Below are 18322 nucleotides of genomic sequence, written 5' to 3' on the forward strand. Positions count from 1 at the left end.
AACAAATTCTGCTGTGGAGAGAACCCTGTCCAATTGCTTATTTGTACTTACAAAAAACTAACACAGCCTGTTCCTTCCGTTTTCTTTGGTATAGTAAAATATCTTGAGTTTTGTTTGTCTGCTCTGTTGTCTAACAGTGATATTTTTTTAATCCGTTCTTCTCGAGAAGCGTCATTTTCATCCAAGTCCTTCCTTCATTTCACACTCTTCTTTCTGCACTTTTATCAGCTCGTCTAAATAGCTACTTAAAGATTCTTCTACTTTATCATCTGTTTGCTATTTGACTTAGTGTTCCTCCACTGTCTCACTAATTTACTTTTTCCTGAATTTCTGGAAGCCTTCTTTGGTACTAAAGCTGAACCATGAGCTACTTTTTGCACACTGAGCCGATTGGAGGAGGGGCATTGACTACAACTCTGATCTGAGATATATAACAATAAGTATCCTGTTTTTTTGGCTTATTTATACTGGTTATTGCTTCTAGCAATTTATATATAGCACTTTTGTACTGCCTGCTGCATACTTTTTACTATATTTTGTTGCTGATAACTAAGCTGCACAGTTAAACTAAAATTATCTGCCTTACAGGGCCTGAGAAATAAGTTTTTTACTGTCACACTGTTTGTAAAGCTTAATAGCTAGTTTCACTGTGTGAAAGGTATTTTCTGTACTTGCACCTGTTTGTTTGTTCTGATTTCATGCCAAGGAGTGCATCATATAACTGATTTGTTTTCAGTTAAAATCATTCAGTAGAATCTCCTTGCTCCTTTATATGTTTAAAAACTTTCATTTTGTAGCTCACTGCTGTGCTAAACATTTCTGTAGTGTTTATAGTCTAAAAGAGTGTAGGCTACTAGCTTTAGTATTGTTCCCCACCCTCCCTCCGTGTTGGTGTCTCGCTGTTATACTTGGTGGCTTTGCAGTTGCTCACCCCTGCTGTAAATTTGATCTGGGACACTCTTCCCAGTCTAGGGTCATTAGCTTATTCTACCTAATACAGAGAGAACATCTGAGACGGCTAATCCACTTAGTTTCTTTCCTTCTGTTGCTCCTTTCTCCCTTTCTTACAAAAAAAAATTGCCTGAACCTCCTTGTGTTCTGACTGTGCTTCTCAAACATTTTGGAAATATAGAGTGTATTTTAGTGCAGTTATTAAAACTGTATTTGCCTTAATATTGCTACAACTCAAGTGCTCTAGGTTGCACTGCATCTGAATTGTTTGTGTGTTTTAGCTGCTTTTCTGTATATATAGACTTTTCTGTATATGTAGACTAGCTACTTATTCTACTGTATTACTGCCTCTTAAATCATTTTTCAGTTGTGCACTTGCCTTGCTTCCTTCAAAAAGTTTTAAATTGCTAATTTTGTAGAGTTTTAATTGCATTTACTGTTTAGGGCTACACACTCAAGTGCGTTCGTCTTTTCTGTGTTTATTTACTGTATTATTGCATTGTTTAGCCTGTTTTGACCAAAAAAAACCCCAAAAAATACTAACTTGTTTGCTCGTTTCCTGCCTTTCCTAGCTAGTATAGGCCAGATCCCAGGCTTTACTGGTTTCAGGACTTAATTTTCTGTGTTCAAAGCTATCCAGACTTTGCTGTAGTAGAGGGAAGTCCTACTGCTTACCAATGGAAGTGGTGAGCATTGTACTGCCGATCTAACACTAGAGGAGTGGTTTCCAGCTCTGAAATTGTAATTTTATTAGCCATTTTGGGCTAATTTGCATTCCTTTCAACTTTCTGGCTTAAAAATTTGTGTATTTTTCGCATCGTGCAGCACAATGGGGCTACGGGTAAACTATTCCAGGTGACGGAAAGTCTGCGCTTCAAATTTTCCCTTAGAACTAGCTGGTTTCTCAGTAGAAGCACTAAAATCTGAACCCCTGTGACTAGCTCTTGCTCTAGAACCTGCTGGAAAGCACTAGGAAGCCATAAACTGATGCAAGCACTCAACTCTCCTCGTTAATAAGGAGAAATTAATCGTAGGCACTAAACAGCCTATAATTCCAAAGTACCTTGCAAAGGTAAGAGAAAACAGCTCTTGTACTTTACAAAATAAGCACCTAAACAGGCAAGTCCAAGGGTCAGCTTCCGGTGATTCCTCCTATCCATCTGGTGAATCTGGGCATACTGGGGCAATGCAGCAACTGCCTCATGTACACAGACAACCCTCTCCTCCTACCCCCCAACACTGCAACCTCTGAGAGATGCACTTACATAGCCAAACTGGAAGCAAAGCTCTCTCCAGCCAAGTTTGTGCTAGACGGTCAAGAGGAGAAGGTTAACACCTGCACTACACCTCAAGCAACACATAGCCCTTCAAAACCCACACCATCAACACCCACACATAGCAGCACTAAACCCACATATGCGGAGGCCCTTAACGTTAACCTGCCCAAGCAACAAGGATCTATAAGCTGAAACGCAAACAAACACCAGTCACAACCAAAATGACACACAGCTCACAACACCAGTGTGCCACCGAACAACAGCCCCTAAGGCAAGACAACATACACAACACTTTAGTCATAGGTGACTCTAGTCAGGCACACTAATGTCCCATTCACCAGGCTGAGCAAGGATAAAATTAGCTGCCTGTCAGGGACCAGGATCCACCACATAACGCATGTACTCAAGTCACTTCATAACAAGTACAAATACGACTCTGTCATTGTCCATGTTGGAGTGAATGACTTGAGGCATACCTCCCTGGACTACATGAAAAGAGACATGGAAGAGCTCTCGGATCATGTGGCCCAGGCAGGTATGACCCTAGCCCTGAGTAGCATCCTGCCTTCACCCAGAATGATACTACAGTATAAGGACAAAATGATTGACATTCAAAAGGGATCCATTATCTGTCTGCCTGGGGTGACATGATCGACAAACCATGATGCTTTGCCAGAGATGGTCTGCACCTGTCACCCCTGGGATTCAGGTTACTGGCTAAAGCTCTTGCCACCCCTATAGTGCCTTTTTTAGGCAAGGTTCAAAGGACAAAACCACCACCATAACCGATACAAGCATGCAAAATCTGAAGCTAATGCTACTCAATGCTAGGAGTCTAAACCTCAAAATGCACTCTCTCGAAACACTCCTAAAAATGGAGAACATCGATATCTGTGCAGTAACTGAGACCTGGTTCAGGACTCCAGAGAGCACCCCTGCAATACCAGGCTACAATTCTTACCACACTTTTCGGCCACCAAACGAAGACCAAAACACTAAAGGTGGAGGAGTGTCCATATTCACCAAGGATATTCACACCTCCAGGCTAGTTGCACAACACAATGCATCTGAAGTGAAATTCTTCAGGTGCAACTAGCACTAGGTAAGACTGCAGTCCAAATTTTAGCTTGCTATAGATCCCCCACCATGCCCCATGATTCTCAGTAATCCGTTGTCCCACCAGGGGCTCCAATATCCTAGACCTGGTCATTACCAACGTAGGATATAGATGCTCCACACCAGTGGTCACCCCCTCATTGGTCAAGTCTGACCATAAGCAAATCACCCTTGACAAACACATCCCACCCCCACTCCCCCAGTAAGGAAACGTCTGTAAAAAAAACTTTTCCAAAGCCATCTTCATGCTACTTAAGTCAGAAGTGACAGACTTCATGGCACCTAAGCAGACGGGAGCTGAAAGTTCGACTGCTAAATCATACACTAAGGCACTGTACGAGCACATCCACTCGTGCATGAATTGTGCCATCCCAAATTTGAAGCAAGATGCTCTCCCCCAAAAAAAGGAAGCCAATCTGGTGGTCCCCTGCCATAAACTATACAACAGAAGGAAGAAACTGTTGCAGAAAAGAGGAAAATCCCAGGATGCAAAAACTCCCGTACCAGCCTCAGTAAGAAGCTGAGATCCCTCATAAAATCCTCCAATGCTAGTTACGAAAATAAAATTGCCAAAGATTCCAAAGGCAACCACAAGGCATTCAATAGTTATGTCAAGAATCTAAATGGCACTGCTCAGATCTGTTCTGAGCTACAACAGAATGGCATTAAATATACTGATCCCAAGAATATTGCCAATATCTTGGCAGAATGATTTAGTGCCAACTTCACCCCCCTCTTACCCCCTAAAGGACCCATCTCAATACCAAAAGATTGCCAATTTCCAGTAATCATGGCCACACAGGTAGAAACTGCACTCTCCAAAGCTAAGAATACAGCATCCATGGGACCAGTTGACATCCCGGGCTGTGTACTACATGAACTACAAAATGAACTGGCACCTCACCTAAGTGTCATGTTTAATCATAGCCTCACCTCAGGCTTCGTGCCCACTGAGTGGTGCACAGCTACAGTTATCCCACTCCACAAGGGGGGATCCATCTTGGATCCCGGGAATTACTGTCCCATCAGTCTGATGAGCCTGATCTGCAAGGGCATGGAACGCATTATCATGGAACATATAAACAAATACATTGGCAACCTTCAGACACTGGATCCCACCCAGTTTGTTTTCGTGAAGGACCGATCTTGTCTCCTGAACCTTATTGACTTCTTCGAATCAGTCTGCAGAGCTGTGGACGAGGGTAAGGTGGTCCACACAGCCTGCCTGGACCTCACCAAGGCCTTCAACACCATCCCCCACTCTGGAATCATAGATAAACTTGCTAAGCTGGGCATAAATCCCTACGTCACTCGATGGGTTGCCAACTGGCTTACTGACAGAACCCAGACTGTAAAAGTAGCCAACTCCAAATCCAGCTCCAGACAAGTGGAGTACCTCAAGGTTCAGTTCTGAGACCGTTCTTGTTTGGCATCTACTTCTCTGAAGTATAGGCCAACACTAAGGGACTCTGGCTAACAAAGTTTGCAGATGACTGCAAACTGGGAGCTATTATTGAATCCCCAAATGATGTGGCTATTCTACAAAAGGGCCTTACAGAAACAGATGATTAGTGCCAGAGCCATGGGCTCAAGCTTAATGCCAAAAATGTATAGTTATCCCCTTTGGGGAAAAAAAACATGTACCCATGAATTACCACATAGGTGGCAGTACACTAGACACCGAAAGTGTGATGAGAGACTTAGGGACACAGGTGGACAGTGGTCTCTCCTTTGATAACCACATCGCCACAACAGTCAGGAAATCCTTCTGTGTGGCACACCTCATCACTAAGGGCTTTTCAATCAGAAAAAAGGAGGTCATTGTCCCACTGTACTCATCCCTCATTAGAGCCATTATAGAGTACAACGCCCCGTTTGGTATGTACCTCACAAGACATCTGCAACAGCTGGTAAGGCCGCAGAAATACCTTACTTAAAGAATCACGGGCCTAAAGCAGATGCCCTATGCTGACCGTCTAAAAAAAAACCCAGCTATACTCTTTGGCATATTGTGTACTCTGAGGCGATCTCTGCTCAACATACAAGGTCATGTCAAACCCTGAGCTGTTGGACATGCTCCACTTAAAGAAATCCCAATCCCTCAGAGCCACACGCTCTAGGGATCTAAACCTTGTCATCACAATGAACAAAACATGCTGGAGGGATAGGTTCCTGACCCAGAGACTCCCCATAGTATGGAATAAACTGCCTATACATATCAAGCAGAGCGCCTCCTTGGCCCTCTTCAAAAGGAACCTTGATGATTGGATGGGAGATATGAAATTCACCCTGGGGATCACGTCAGTCACCTTGCTAGACAGGGGTCCAGGGAAGTAAATATTGTGGGAAGAAATTTCCATGGAATTGTTTGACTAGGCTTGTATAGGCCCTAGGGCCGATAGCGAACCTATGAACAGTTGCAAGGTTCTTTCTTGCCATAGCTTTCTTCTTTTCTGATTGATTTTCAGTTACTTCCAAATGTCTTCGGTGCTGATATTCATGCAATGTAATTAGTAGTCAGTAACTATTTTTTACTCTAACTTTACTGGCTTTTTTTAACAGTTTTTCAATTTTCACACTGGGAAAGTGCTAATTTGCATCTTAATCAGTTAGCAGCCATCTTAGAAATCTGGCACTTTTGTGATGTTCTTCGTGTTTCACTGTTGGAGACATTACATTTGTGTAATCTGCTGGCAGGTTGCCCTCAATCGGCCTGAATAACAAAGTCTTGGGTCCTGCGTTGGTTGCTGTCTCCTCTTCCATGACAGCAGGTCGTCAGGGGTATAAAACATGCAGCCGACGCCATTTTAATCAGTCTTTCTTGCCGTGCAGTGCCCGAAGCAGAAGCAGTTCGCAAGTGCCGGTTGGCCGATTCCTGAAATTTTAGTTTTTGAGTTTCAGATCCGAAGTCTTCAAACTAAAGCTAAGTACCCCGTTGGGGAAACTTTTTCTTGCTCCTTACCGATGTCCGTAAAAGTTAATAATTGCATTACTTGTGGGAAGCAAATACCTCATAAGGATTTTTATTTGTACTGTACTCCTTGCCTAGGCCCTGATCACAATGTGCCTTGCTGTCAGTTTTGTGCTAAATTTAACCAACGCACTATTAAGCGTCGGTATATTTTTACTTCTAAATATTTTGGTTCAGGATTTAACTATCCTGAAATGTCGGTTAGCAATCAGACTACCGGAGTTCACAAAAATCGCAAGGAAAAAGAGACAGACTGTCGAGGTCCAAAACCGAAGACAAAGCTTCTCCTAAGCCAGTCGTCAGTTCGCCGGTACTCAGTGAGGCGCTTTCACAGCCCCTGATGCCCGCTACATTTGAGTCGAAAGCGTCTACCAAGACCCTTTGGAGTCCAGTATGTTGCGAGATTTTGCAAGTATTGAATCCGCGGATGTCTCTCCCTTGGATGGGTCTGGAGCTGCTGAGCAGGCACCGGCTTCGGAGGGTGTGTTCAGGCCTCAACATTTGTATACTAACCTGACGCCATCATCAAAAACAAGGCCAAAATCAAATACTATGTCTAAAAAACCGACGCACGAGCCACGTGCTCAGGCCCCTATGCCTAAAAAACAAATTATCAAAATGGCTGAGGATTTAATTACCTTGATCAGGGGTTCCCAAATCCCCCCCCCCCCCCCCCGCTAAGAGGCCTAGGCAAGGCACTGATTATGAATCTTAAGATCAGGTTTCCATTTTTTCTGATTCCTGTTCTGATCAGGTATTTTCTATTCCACCTTATGAGGACTCTGATGCAGAGGAATCCATCCCTTTTGCTTCTCCTCCTGAGGATTATTCTTTTGGAGAGACTTTGCATACTTTAAGGGAACATTTTCACTGGGAGAGTCAGGACTTCTCAGAATCTAAAAAGTGGCTTAGGGATTTTCTTCTTCTTCCTCAGCATAGGCCTTTGGCAATACCTCCTGTATTAGACATTGTTGATAATGTGTTTTCGGAATCAAGCATGGCTCCTGATTCCCTGCCTCCGGCTCCTAGTAAGCCAGACAGATATTACAGGGTTCCTGACTCTCTCAAATTTCTTTTCAAAAATTCTGCTGCTGACCCTGAAACTTTTTCTCAGGGTCCCAAGGGTGTTAAGGCTTGTACAGCCAAAAATCCTATCCCTTCTGATAGAGATTCCAGGGTGCTGGGTAGATGGGGAAAGAAGGTTTATACGTCTGCAACCTTGGCTATCAGGGCTTTAAACTGCCAGTTTCATATGCTTAAATATCAACAGCATGTTATGGGCTTACTGAAACAGAAAATGATGTTGATTTCTGAGTGTGTGGAAAATAGAGTTACAGGATTTATTGCATTCAGCAGAACAGGTTGGAAAGCATACTTTGCAATGTGGTTTTGATTCCTTGGAGGCCTCTTGCAGGGCCACCATAACTGGATCTGTGATAAGAAGGCATTCCTGGCTCAAGGAGCAAAATCTGCCTGATCATGTTAAAGCTAAATTGTTGGATGCCCCTTTACAGCAGGACAGTCTGTTTGGTAATAAGGCAGAAGAGGTCTTAAAGAAAATGGAAGACAAAGCTAAATCTATGCAAACTGTAAAAGATTTCTTGCAAGTGCAGCCACCCAGGTTCAGTAGACTCTGGCTTACTAAGAATTGGTCCTTTCCTGTGTCCAACAGAGCTGCTCAGGGCAAACCCAGATGCTCCAAAGGCTCCAGATTTCAATCACAAGGATCAAAGCAATGGGGTGCCTCTACCTCCAAATCAGGAGGTAGCAAAGCACAACCCTACAGTAAGCAGTCTTAATGACTTTCCTCTGCCATCGCCAAGCACTTATCTTTTGGCAGCCCCATTGGGGGGAAAACTAGCACTTCATGCTCAAAATTGGCATTTAATTACCCAGGATAAGTGGGTATTAAACATTGTATCCCAGGGATATAGATTTCATTTCCACACGTTGCCAATTCCAAAAGGATGGCCAGATCTGCCACCAAACCAGTGGGCAGAGGCCCAGAAACAAGTCATGTCCCTCATAGAAATGGGGGCTATTCATCCAGTGCCAGAAAAGGAAAAAGGACAAGGATTTTATTCAAGACTTTTCCTGGTACCCAGAAAAGACAAAGTATGGCGTTCAATTTTGCACTTGGCAATTCTAAATACGTTCCTCCTTCTTCTTCTTTTGGCTGCTCCCGTTAGGGGTCGCCACAGCAGATCAACTGTTTCCATTTCTTCCTGTCCTCTGCATCTTGCTCAGTCAACCAACCACCTGCATGTCCTCTCTCACCACATCCATAAACTTTATCTTAGGCCTCCCTCTTTTCCTGTTACCTGGCAACTTCATCCTTAGCATCTTTTTCCCAATATACTCTGCATCCCTCCTCAGCACATGTCCAAACCAGCGTAATCTTGCCTCTCTGGCTTTGTCTCCAAACCTTCCAACCTGGGCTGAGCCTCTAATATACTTATTCCTAATCCTGTCCATCCTCGTCACACCCAGTGCAAATCTTAACATCTTCAACTCTGCCACGTCAAGCTCTGACTCCTGCGTTTTTGTCAATGCTAGTGTCTCCAACCCATATAACATAGCTGGTCTCACTACCCTCTTGTAGACCTTCCCTTTCACTCTTACTGGTACTAGTCTGTCACAAATCACTCCTGACACTCTTCTCCACTCACTCCATCCTGCCTGTGCTCTCTTCTTCACCTCTCTTCCACACTCACCATTACTCTGAACTCTTGATCCCAAGTACTTAAACTCATTCACCTTCGCCACCTCTACTCCCTGCATCCTCACCATTCCTCTATCCTTCCTCTCATTCACACACATATATTCTGTCTTAGTCCTGCTGACCTTCATTCCTCTTCTCTCTAGAGCACATCTCCACCTCTCCAGGGTCTCCTCCACCTGTTCCCTACTCTCACTACAGATCACAATGTCATCTGCAAACATCATAGTCCACGGGGACTCCTGTCTGATCTCGTCTGTCAACCTGTCCATCACCATTGCAAATAAAAAAGGGCTCAGAGCTGATCCTTGATGTAATCCCACCTCCACCTTAAATGCATGCATCACTCCCACCGCAGACCTTGCCGCTGTCACACTAGCCTCATACATATCCTGTACCACTCTTACATACTTCTCTGACACTCCCGACTTCCTCATACAATACCACAACTCCTCTCTAGGCACCCTGTCATATGCTTTCTCTAAATCCACAAAGACACAGTGCAGCTCCTCCTGACCTTTTCTGTACTTCTCCATCAACACACTCAGAGCAAACATTGCATCTGTAGTGCTCTTTCCTGGCATGAAACCATACTGCTGATCACTAATCATCACCTCCCTTCTTAACCTAGCTTCCACTACTCTTTCTCATAACTTCATGCTGTGACTGATCAGTTTAATCCCTCTGTAGTTACTACAGCTCTGCACATCACCCTTATTCTTAAAATTCGGTACCAAAACACTTTTTCTCCATTCCTCAGGCATCCTCTCACTTTCCAAGATTTCATTAAACAATCTAGTTAAAAACTCCACTGCCATTTCACCTAAACACCTCCATGCTTCCACAGGTATGTCATCTGGACCAACAGCCTTTCCGTTCTTCATCATACATGCAGAAAACAATACAGAAATTCTAAATACGTTCCTGGACATTCCAAAAATTCAAAATGCTGACTTTACAACAGCTACTGCCTATGCTAGGCAAGAATGCCTGGTTGGTAACTCTAGACTTAAGAGGCATACCTGCATATCCCAATAAGGAAGTCTTGCAGTAGATACCCCCACTTCAAAGCAGGCTTTTTGCATTACCAATTCTCTGCACTCCCCTTTGGCTTATCTACTGCGCCCAGGGTCTTTACAAAGTGCCTGTCACCAGTAATTACGTTTTGCAGACAAAGAATCATTCAAATGTATCCTTATCTGGACGACTGTCTCATTCAAGCAGAGGACAAGGACACTCTTCTTCAACATCTGGCATTTGTAAAAAGGCTGCTAGCATGCCTAGGGTACACCATAAACGAAAAGAAATCACAACTGGTACCCTCTCAAATAATTACATTCCTGGGTGCAAGCTTGAATACAACTGCCCAGATGGCTTACCTCATGTCAGACAAACAAATTCAGTTGACAACATACTTCAAACAAGTGGCAACAAAAACCCAGCTATCTGCAAGACAAATTCTGCAGGCTTTGATGTTCGTGGCATCATGCATTCTACTAATTCCATATGCAAGACTGCATATGCAGAAACTTAATGGTACCTAAAAAGCTTATGGAGTCAACATTGTCACAGCCTGGAAACAATGATTCTCTCATTCCCTGCCTGCAACAGGAGTTTCTTTGGTTGGCAGAGGCATGTCACCAAAACAAGAGACTCATTCATTCTACCCCTTGCCACCCAAACCCTAACTACAGACACATCAGACTATGCTTGGGGGGCCCATCTGGCAGGGAGATGCATTCAGGGCAAATGGAGCCCAAACCAAATGCATCTACATATCAACCAGAAAGAAATGCTAGCTGTACAGAATGCTCTGACAGCCTTCAAGGACTTCCTTCATCCAGGACAACTACTGATAAAGACGGACAACACCACAGTTATGTGGTACATAAGCAGGGGGGGGGTAACCACTCCTACCCCCTTTTCAGACTAGCCATGGCCTTGTGGAACACAGCCTTGACTTTCCAAATACATCTTCATAGTTTCATAGTTTAGTACTAGGCTATATGCCCTGGGGGCATTTGTAAGCCTAGCCATAGTGATGTGGCTTTTGCCACCCCATGAAATGGTACAAAAATGTACAGAATAAATTTAGAATACTGTGCCTCTGTCTAGTAGTGACACAATGAAGGTCCCCTTATATAATAGAATTAGTTTACTGTGCCCCTGTCTAGCAGTGACACAGATGTGACCCCTGGGGTAAACTTATGATCTCCCATCCACTCATCAAGATTTCTCTTGGAGTCAGTGAGGGGCTCTGCCTAACATGAACTGGGATCTTGTTCCAAAGCATGGGAAGCCTCTGGGTTATGAATCTATCCCTCCAGCATGTCCTATTCATACTTTTGCCGAGGTTTAAGTCTTTAGCTCTCGTGGTCCTGATGGATTTGGATTTTTTGAGGTGGAGCATGTCCATCAGATCCAGATTGGACATGGCCTTGTACGTCAGGCAGAGATCACCTCTGAGCAGGCGGTATGCTACTGAATAGAGCTGAAGTTTCTTTAGTCTGGCAGAGTAAGACGTATGTTGGAGACCCTTGATCCTCTTGGTGAGGTACTTTTGTGGTCTCTCCAGCTGTTGCAAATGCCGGGTGAGGTACATACCAAATGGGGCATTGTACTCAATCACGGGTCTGATGAGGGAGGAGTGTAGGGGTACAATGACATCCTTGGATCTGGATGTGAATCCCTTCATGATGAGGTGTGCAAGGTAGAATGTTTTTCTAACCACTTTGGCAACGTGGGTGTCAAATGAGAGGTCGCTGTCGACTTGGGTCCCTAGGTCTCTGATTACTTTTTCCGTACTCAGTGGGTTGTTGTCTATGCGATAATTTGTGGGTACTTTGTTTTTCCCAAAGGGGATGATTATACATTTTTTGGCATTTAGTTTAAGGCCGTGACTCCGGCACCAGTTGTCCGTTTCTGTGAGGCCTTTTTGTAGGATATATGTGTCCGCTGGTGTATCAACTATGGCGCCTAGTTTGCAGTCATCTGCAAACTTTCAGCCACAACCCTCCCATGTTTGCTTTAATATCTGAGAAATAAATGCCGAACAAGAGAGGTCCCAGGACATATCCCTGTGGGACACCACTTGTGACTGGCTTTGAGTCTGACATTGCTCCAGCGATTTTAACTTTATGGGTTCTGTCCTTTAGCCAGTTTGCAACCCATCTAGTGACATAAGGGTTTACGTTTAAGCTTATCTATGATGCCTGAGTGGGGTATTGTGTCAAAGGCCTTAGCCAAGTCCAGGTAGGCTGTATGGACTGCTTTGCCCTCATCAATGGCTCTAGTGACTGTTTCGAAAAAGTCATCCAGGTTCAAAAGGCAGGATCTGCCCTTTACAAAGCCGAACTGGGTGGGGTCAAGTGTCTGTAGGTCCCCTATGTCTCTGTTTGAGTTCCATAATGATTCTTTCCATAGCTTTGCAGACCAGGCTGGTTAAGCTTATGGGGCGGTAGTTCCCAGGGTCTGTAGAGGTACCCCCTTTGTGGAGTGGGACCACTGTTGCTGTACGCCAGTGTTCAGGTACATATCCTGTAGTAAGGCTAAGGTTAAATAGCATTTTTATGTGCGGGTTTAGCTCCTCTTGGAGTTCACGTAGCACGCAACCCGGGATACCGTCAGGTCCCATTGATGCTGTGTTTTTAGCTTTGTAGAGGGCGGTTCTCACTTAGACATCTGAGATGACAGGGAGATTACATTCAGCTGGGATAAGTATTTCTTCTTTTGGGGATGAGGGAGGAGAGAACTTTGCACTGAACCCGTCAGCCAGAATGTTGGCAATATCTGTGGATTCAGTGTATTTTTTGTTGTTGTGAACTAACTCTGAGCATATCTGAGGGTTTCCGCCCAGGTTTCTAACATAGCTGAAGAAGGCTTTGTGGTTATCTTTAGTGTCCTTAGCGATTTTTCTCTCAAAGTTGGCCTTGGATGTTTTTATGAGAGAACGTAGTTTTCTGCTAATGTTGATCAGAGATGTCTTCCCTTTATGGGATTTTGCTCTGACGTGCAGTAGCTTCCTACTTTTGTTATACAGTTTGTTAATGGCTGAGGTCCACCAGACAGGACGCTTGCCTTTGGTGGAGAGGGACTTGGATTTATTTGGGATTGCATGATCCATGCATCCTTGGAGATGTCCATAGAAAGCATTTGTGAAGGATTCGGCATTGAGGGATGTGGTATCCACTGGCCCAGTGGGCTTAAAGGATACCATCTCAGTCTTAAGAAGTGTGAAGTCTGCTTTTGAGAAGTTTTTCACTGTGGCCTTTTGTGCTGGGGGTGGAGGTGGGATATGTATATCCAGGGTGATTAGTTTGTGGTCAGATCTCACTAGCGAGGGGTATACCTCCGGTGTGGAGCATTTTGTCCCCATGTTTGTGACGATCAGGTCTAGTATTGTTATCTCCCCTAGTGGGAGAGGTGACTAGTTGTTCCAGTGCATTTGAATTTATGAATTCCAGGAACCTTTGGGCTAGGGTGTTAGGGCTAGAATAATGTACCCAATCTATGTTTGGGTAGTTGAAGTCTCCCAGTATGATGGTATTTTGTGATACATTCATATCCTCCAATGTCTTCAGGAAGACTGAGTGGGGTTCCTGAGATTGGGAGGGTGGTCTGTAATATGCTACCAGTTGTATAGCAGTTATGCCTATGGTTAGTTGCACCTGTATGGTCTCTGATGCTTCATGTGTTGCTACTAACCTGGAGGTGTTGGTGTCCTTGATGAATATGGACACTCCCTCCTTGTGGTTCGCCCGGGTTTTGGGGCCGAAAAGCATGATACGAGGTATAGCCTGGTAGCGCTGGGGTGCTCTCAGGAGCCTTGAACCAGGTTTCATTTACTGCACGGACATCGATGTTCTCCATGCTGAGGAGTGCATCGAGTGCCTGCATCTTGAGATTTAGACTTCTGGTGTTGAGCAGCATTACCCTTAGTTTTTTTCCATTTTTGTTTTCTAAGGAGGTGGGTTTGTCTTTTGAGCCTTGCCTAAAAAAGGCACTATGGGGGTGGCAAGAGCCTTAGCCAATATCTGGAAGCCCAGTGGTGACAGGTGTAAGCCATCCCTTGTGAAGCAGCGTGGCTTGTCCAACATGTCATCCCAGGTAGACAGACATTGGATCCCCTTAGAATGACACCAGTACTTGAGCCAATTATTAAAGCTGATCATCTTGTCATTGTATTGTGGCATCATTCTTGGTGAGGGCAAGATGCTGCTCAGGGTCAGGGTCATACCAGCCTGGGCTACATAATCGGAGAACTCCTCTATGTCTTTTTTCATGTAGTCCAGGGAGGTACGTCTCAGGTCATTCATGCCAGCATCGACAATGACAGAGTCATATTTGTACTTGCTTTGGAGTGACCTGAGTGCGTGTGTTATGTGGCAGATCCTAGCTCCCAATAGGCAGCTCACAGTCACCCTCTCCTTGTTCAGCCTGGTAAGCGGGACATCAGTGTGTGACTGTAGAGTCACCTATTACTAGTGTATCAGGCATGGTGTTTGGCCTTAAGGGCTGTGATTGGTTAACACAATGATTTATTGAAGTATGTGTTGCATGTGTTTTGTTTTGAGGTGGTGGATTTTTGGATGTCTGCTTTGGGAGCCTCTGTTGTTTTGGTAAGTTTTTGTTAGATCCTCCGAGTATGTCAGTGTGTTTTTATGTGTTTGGTTTGCAGTTGTGGTAGGTCTATGTGGGACTGGATTTGTTGTGTGTGTGTGGTTACCATATCCTCCTGTCTCGTCATGCCAGCCCTGAGTTGAGAGAGTTCAGCCTCCAGTTTGGCTATGTAGTTGCATCTCTCACATGTATTTGTGTTTGTTGGGAGGAGGAGAGGGTTGTCTGTGTACATGAGACAATTGTAGCATTGTCTCAAGATTACCCAGATTAACCAGCTGAACTGGAGAGGGCGCCAGTAATCTACCACTCAACATGCTAGAACCGTATAAGGGAGTGCTGTGCCTTTAAGGGAAGTGGATATTCACAAGGGTGATAGGTGGATGTAGTGCTTACTTAGTACGAGAGTACTTACTTAGAGAAGTTTTGAGAACAAGTGCTAGGCTTATAATATAGCGAGTAGTCTGATTATACTAAGAATAGAGCTTCCTTAAGGGAAAATTTGAGGAGCAGACTTAGCGGAGCCAGAAGTTTAACCTTGTTTAACCGGCGCTGCGCTATGCGCAAAGCCGTGCAAACGCGGATTTTAAACAAGGAACTACAAAAGAGCTAGAAATGGTCCAAAATAACCAATTACTACAGCTCTTGTGCTGAGGTCACTTCCTACAGGGACAGGTAGGCTGCTCAAGGCTCCCTATTCCCACTGGTGAGCAAAGAAACTTCCTTCTATCCAAGTAAGGTAATGGACAACACAGGAACTACACCACAGCCCAGAATACAGCAATGCCTGTAAACTGGTCTAAACTAGTCGAGGAGAGGCGGGAAAACAAGGATTATTTTTGTTTTTTTTTTGATAGAAACACACAGAAAATGCAGAAACAGTGATAAATCAGTTACACAGGCTAGCACACTTTAGTGGGCAGCCTCAACAGTTAAATTAATCAAACTTTCGATCAAATTCGACTAAAAAGTAACTTTAAGTGCAGATTTTAAAATAATGCAGCAAACAGCTAAAAAAAACAGTTTAAGCTTGTTCAGGGTAAGCTACAGAAGCTATTCCAAGTAAAAAAACAGCAAAGATACTTAAATCCAGAAAGTAGTCACTTTTCTGAGTTCTCTGTAGCTAGGACCTCTCTGCAGGACCACAAGGAGCTTGTCTGAGCAGTTCCTGCCAGAAAAGCAAAACACTTTGGCAGACGACCTAAGCAGACATCTTATGGACCCGCACAAATGGAAACTGGATCCACAAATCTTCAGCATGTTAACACAAAAATGGGGGAGCCCAGTCATAGATATTTTGCCTCTCCCCAAAACTGTCAGTTGGACAAATTCTGCACAAGAACTCATCACAAAAAAGCATGGAAAGTGGATGCTGTATCCTTCAACATTTTGGAGGCCAGAAGGCCTAGTACTAGAAAATGTTATGCTGATAAATGGAAGAGATTCTGTGCTTGGAACCAAGCACAAGGAATAGACACAGCAAAACCCAGTATTCCTCAGATTTTGCAATACTTAACTGAGATGTTTCACAAGGGCCTGTCCTTTTCTGCAATAAAAATCCATGCCTTTGCCATCTCGGCTCATTGCAACACAGAGCCTCCCCTATTTTCTCATCCCCTACTAAAACAGTACCTTAGAGGGGCCAAAAATGTAAGGCCTCCCAGGAGAGTGCCAACTCCTGCATGGGACCTCAGTTTTGTGCCGGAAAAACTCACCCTGCCTGCTTTTGAACTAGCAGCTACTGCAGATATAAAATGTCTTTCTTGGAAGACCGCCTTTCTTTTATCAGTCACTTCAGCTAGAAGGGCTTCAGAACTACAGGCTCTCATGGCAGTGTAGCCTTTCCATTATATTTTACCCGAACATGGTGGCCCTCAGGACCAATCTTTCTTTTATGCCTAAGGTGGTATCCAGTGTGGCTCTTAACCAGACCATTCACCTGCCAAGTTTTTTCCCAAATCTGCAGAGCAAGGGGGAGCGGATTCTGCATTCATTGGATATACACAGACAACTAAGATTCTACTTAAACAGGACAAAATCTCTAAGAAAGTCTGAGCAACTACTGGTGGCATTTGCTGCAGGATCAGAGGGGAAGGCTGTATCAAAGCAGACTATTTCTAAATGGATAAACCATTGCATTCGTTTCTGCTACTTGTACCATGGTAAACCTGTGCCCAAGGGGATCAGATCCCATTCCATCAGGGCTGCCTTTACTTCAACAGCTTTTCTCAGAGGGGTCCCTACCAGAGATATTCTAGAAGCTGCTACTTAGAGCTCAGTTCATACGTTCACAAAGCATTACCATTTACCTCTCTCTTCTAAATTTAGGGCAGGTTTTGCCACTGCAGTCCTGTAGGGTCTTATAGCTGCTCCTAATGCTGTTTAGTTCCATCCTCCCATCCATAGCTTTGGGATTCTACCCAAATGTAATGACTGCAACAGTGAAACACGAAGAACATAGTACAGTTGTGTACACTTACCATAAATGTAGATGTTCAAGTGTATTCACTGTTGCAGTCCGGGTTACCCACCCGCCAGCCCCCTTTCTATACCTTTTCTTTCCTTCACTATGCTCAAAAGCCTTTGTGATGTATGCTTTTAGTTGAAGGTAAATTTTGTGTGTTCTAAAGTGCATTTATATATATTTATAGTTATATATATATATATATATATATATATATATATATATATATATATATTTTTGCTCCCTATTTGGGGGGCACCTGACATCTGGGGCAAGAAAAACTGATTAAAATGGCGTTGGCTGCATGTTTTATACCCCTGACATCATGGAAGAGGAGACCGCAACCGACGCAGGACCCAAGACTTTGTTATTCAGGCCGACTGAGGGCAACCTGTCAGCAGATTACCCAAATGTAATGACTGCAGCAGTGAATACACTCGAACATCTACATTTATGGTAATTGTACACAACTGTACTTTCTTCACCTTTACTGAGTCAATCACTTAATGAGATAATTGGCATATTTTTCAAGCTAGCCTTAGTTTGGAGACTGAATTGCTTTGAACAGTTATTAGATAAAAACTTGGTACCTGCTGTATAGGTTTAATAAGAATTCTTTGCATAGTGCAGGTTATGTTAAGTATTAAAGAATATAGTGTTGATGGTGTTTGGGGTAAGAAGCAGCTATATGCTGTTATTGATGTGAGTACTGCATTTAACTAGATTCATACCCATTTGTGTTTCCCTTTTTTCAAGGTGGTGGTAAAACTCAGTTTAAGCGTACCCCTAGTGGTGTTGGCTCATCTTCCAGTTCCAGAATTTCACAGGGTTCATTGTCTAGTCGGTACATAGGTTCTGGTGGACTGCTGGAAAATTACTCTTTTGCAGACTTTTTACGAGTAAGTCATTTTACTTTTTTTTATTTGTTGTTCTGTATTAAGTATAAGGAAAAATAACCTGCTAAATTAGGTAGATTTCTTGGTGTAACTGCTCACATTTACTGGACTGCAGAAATGTGTGACTGACTTTTAAAATATTGTTCTCCTTGCTGCAGGTTTTGATCATTTGCTTTTTTTTTTTTGCTATCAGTAGTCCCCCATGAACTCCAAATCTTGTTGGATTAGCAACGCCCCACACACATTATACATAGAGTGGTGAAACAAAGAGGAGATTAAGACTTCCTGATGCAGTGTCATCTGGTCTTGCCG

The 18322-nt window shown here is 43.8% G+C and overlaps 1 protein-coding gene across 5 annotated transcripts in view; it reads left to right on the forward strand.

Moving 5' to 3' along the window:
- RAVER1 (ribonucleoprotein, PTB binding 1) overlaps positions 1-18322 on the forward strand; it is a 2969353-nt gene that overhangs the window by 1873803 nt on the left and 1077228 nt on the right. For all 5 annotated transcript variants that reach the window (XM_044084574.1, XM_044084577.1, XM_044084578.1 and 2 more), the window contains one exon: positions 17871-18013. In XM_044084574.1, the coding sequence (XP_043940509.1) occupies positions 17871-18013 (143 nt within the window). The remainder of the gene's footprint in view (positions 1-17870; positions 18014-18322) is intronic.

The sequence above is a fragment of the Protopterus annectens genome, chromosome 9.part0 (assembly GCF_019279795.1).
Source record: "Protopterus annectens isolate FY-2018-M chromosome 9.part0, PAN1.0, whole genome shotgun sequence".
Classification (NCBI taxonomy): Eukaryota; Metazoa; Chordata; order Ceratodontiformes; family Protopteridae; genus Protopterus; species Protopterus annectens.